The 3,593-nt window shown below is 37.2% G+C and overlaps 1 protein-coding gene across 3 annotated transcripts in view; it reads right to left on the bottom strand.

Moving 5' to 3' along the window:
- The window catches only part of LOC106814160 (serine/threonine-protein phosphatase 1 regulatory subunit 10-like), a gene marked incomplete at its 5' end in the record, with an annotated part of 24,690 nt that overhangs the window by 15,912 nt on the left and 5,185 nt on the right, over positions 1-3,593 (bottom strand). For all 3 annotated transcript variants that reach the window (XM_014818455.1, XM_014818454.1, XM_014818453.1), the window contains 2 exon segments: positions 2,823-3,155; positions 3,301-3,378. In XM_014818455.1, coding sequence (XP_014673941.1) covers positions 2,823-3,155; positions 3,301-3,378 — 411 coding nt within the window.

Raw genomic sequence — 3,593 nt, forward strand, 5'->3', positions numbered from 1 at the left:
AAAATGACAATAATTGACAAAAAATAATTTTTTCCGATCACAGTGAAATTCGTAGTTTGATGCAAACTGGTCGTAGTGGTGCAAAAGGAATAGAAATTCGTATAGAATACGGATAAATCGTAGTGGTTGGCATCTCTGAATTAGATACAGCCTATCCAAACCGAGTCGAACCAGTAAGGTGTTATAGCTTTGCAGCAAACCACACTCACAGATGTTTTTGAACACAATAAAAAAAAATCCATGGATGTCTAAACAAACTGATTCAATCTCTTCAACAAAGTTGTCAACAGGGGCCAACTATTACAATAAATTAGCCTTCTATGCAGATAAGATCTTCTAATGAAAGCCATTCGTGTTTTACTGTGGTCAACTTCAATTTGTGTTCAAATTGGGAATTTCTCAATTAAGTGACAGACACACACCTAGACACACGTGTGCACGCACGCACGCACACACACACGCACACACACGCACGCACGCACGCACGCACACACGCCCACACATAATATATATATATATATATATATATATATATATATATATAGCGGGTTTCTTCTGAGGGGAAATTACACAAAGGAGGTAATGACCAGTTTGGGGAAAAATGCATATATGATGGATTCAAATACAAGATGTATTGATATACTTATAGGTATATAGATATAGGAACAATTTCACAATGGCGATGTTAAATTTGACAACGGCGGTGCGCCACTGTGCCTCTTCTGTAAAAACTATAGTATAAGACCCCCTGATATATATTATTATACATATAACATGAACATACAGGTTTTCTCTCGCAAATGGTATTAAAAACTCAACCACGAATATATCTCGGCAGGGCGGCAAATTAACTTTCCAAATAGACTAATCAGGACTCAATCTTTGTGCGCAGTAGAGTAACAAATAAAGAGCAATGTTAAAAAGTTGTTTAATTACATGATATGGGCATCAGATTTTTTTTTACCCGGGCATAGCAGGGCTATATAACATTCATATATATAACAACCAATAATATATATAATATTGTGATGTGTGTGATACGTGGTGATTATATTTCAACTATTACGAAATGATATGGTTATTTTTTGGTATATATCTGATGATCTGTGGGATTATGGGAAAGCACATCATCCGCAATAATGGAAAACAAGTTTTCTCTCGAAAATGGTATCAGAAACTCAACCATAAATATATCTGGCCGGGGAAGCAAATTAACTTTCCAAGTCGACTAATCAGGTTTTAAGTTAATTAACTTTCAGTACCATAAAAAAACTGTTGCTGGTTCTGTTTACCATGTAGGCGAAGACCACAGGCCACACCCTACAGGGCACGGGGCAAATCAAGGGTTTCAAAAGGCATCTTCTGTGGTGGAGCGAGTCTCTCGTTAATTTTGTTACGCTGGGATGTGACAACCTCGGACCAGTGGAATTTGCCGTTCTTGTGAAGCTGTGTCACCTTGTATATATGACCTATACTATGATATGTATTGCCGAGTGCAAATTATAATCAGAACTTCTAGACAGTGATATTGAAGTGAGGATTTTGAACAGTCTTCCCAACCATTCTTGTACTTTCACAGACCATTTCATTACCTCTCGGTTATTGCTTGCATAAGAGTACCAGTGCGTGTGGAAAAAATACACGGGGGCTCGGGGCGATTTAGCCCTCTGAAATGCCAAAAAGAGCCCCGGTAATGCCAAAAAGAGCCCCCGGAAATTTGCATAGAGTTCAATGCAAACCAAATTTTAGTGTGCTATTTTCATGCACGCGAGCTTGAAAAGTAGCCCTCGAAAAATAAATTATATTTTTTCCCTGAAGAGTACTTGAGAAGAATTATCAGAACAGTAGTAAAGTTACTTTTACATGATGATGCCGTTGTCTCTCACGAAACCTACGTAAATGGTAACTTGCTAATAGAGAAATTGTACAAGTCTGGAATTAATTACATCCCTCAATGAAATGCACTTTATCTGGTGGCACAATTCAATTACAAGGCAATTGTTGCGGCATTTTAAAGAATGTGGCTGCGTTATTTGCTATTTTACATACCATAACAGCACAAACACATGGTAATTTTTATACTTGAGTAATCAGCAATATGTCCTCTACTAGTTGCACATTCTACATGGTATTAGTCTATATATGTTTATGTTTTTAAATTCCCTTGAGGGATAATGATTTTAAAGATTTACAACTAGCTATCAAAATTGTAAATTGCCAGTCTAAATGGTGGTATTTGTCGTACAAAAAATATGTTCATTTAGCATATTTTGTTATGCTGTGTCCATATTATTTTTAACGTCACTGATACGTGGCTTTCTATTTTATTTTAAAGGAAGCAGAAAGTCGCAAACACTATTTTGGATGTCCAAACTATTACTGCATCTATTAGGAACGTTGTTAATCGCTGCCTATTAACAATTAACTACATGTCAATTAATTGTGGCAATCAAGTAATTACGTTTTAAATCAGTCTATTACAGAATTTTTACTTCTATATTTATTTAAATTAGGTTAATAACAGCCAATAAGAAGTCAGACTACACATCCAGGAAAAAGCACGTAGGAAAACAAACTCGGCTCTACTTGTCATCTAGTGCTGCCCCCCAGTGTCGTTCATCTTTTAAAACCATGTTCAAATAGGAATTAATGTGCATATATATATCTAGTTCTGCAAATCCATCCATATTGACACATGGCTGTGACAATTCACCTAAATATACTGTTGTCGGAGGTACCCAGTAGAAGAAAGAACAATAGGCAATTTTATTTCTCATACATGTACCCTAATCCATATTTGAAATAAATCAGGAACTCCTTACCTGTTGAACGGAATCTGGCGTGAAAGGTCTTCACTGTTTTTGGTCGATCTCTCACAGGCTTCTTTGGTTCGACCTTGGGCTCAGGCAGGGGTTTCACGTCTTCCAATTCCGAAGTTTTTTCCTTCTTCTTTTCACTGCTCCCCTTACTGCTAGGTTTCGATTTGTCCTTTTGCTTCTCACTATTATGTGTCCGGCTTTTATCACTAGTTCTATGTTTATCACTGGTCGACGATTTACTGGAGCCCTTGTGTCGCTCACCAAGTTTTTTATCACTTTGAGACTTCGATTTGTCCTTAGATGATTTAGATTCACTTATCTTCTTTTCAGGAGCAGCTGAAATACAAACACCAGAGGAGTATGAGTTTAAATAGCACGCAATGAATTGCAACACGTAAACAGGTACAAAGACATGAAACATACACAGACATGAAACAAACACAGACATGAAACAAACAAACAACAAACATAACAGACTTACCACTGCTAGGGCCATTGCTCACTCCCTTTACAATATTCATCCATGTCTGAACAACTGCCAAGGCCAGAATCTTGACATCTGCAATCATGTAGCAAAGTTGAGAGGTCAGGTTGTATGTTTCAAGCATGATAAGTAAAATAAGTATCAGCATTACCTTCCTCCCCAGTCCCCACCACCCCTATAACTCCAAGCCTCTTCCCATCACCCCTATATGATATATTAACTTCCATCACCCCTATAGGATATATTAACTTCTACCACCTCTATAGGATATATTAACTTCCATCACCCCT

The sequence above is a fragment of the Priapulus caudatus genome, unplaced genomic scaffold (genome assembly GCF_000485595.1).
Source record: "Priapulus caudatus unplaced genomic scaffold, Priapulus_caudatus-5.0.1 Scaffold878, whole genome shotgun sequence".
NCBI classification, from domain to species: domain Eukaryota; kingdom Metazoa; phylum Priapulida; class Priapulimorpha; order Priapulimorphida; family Priapulidae; genus Priapulus; species Priapulus caudatus.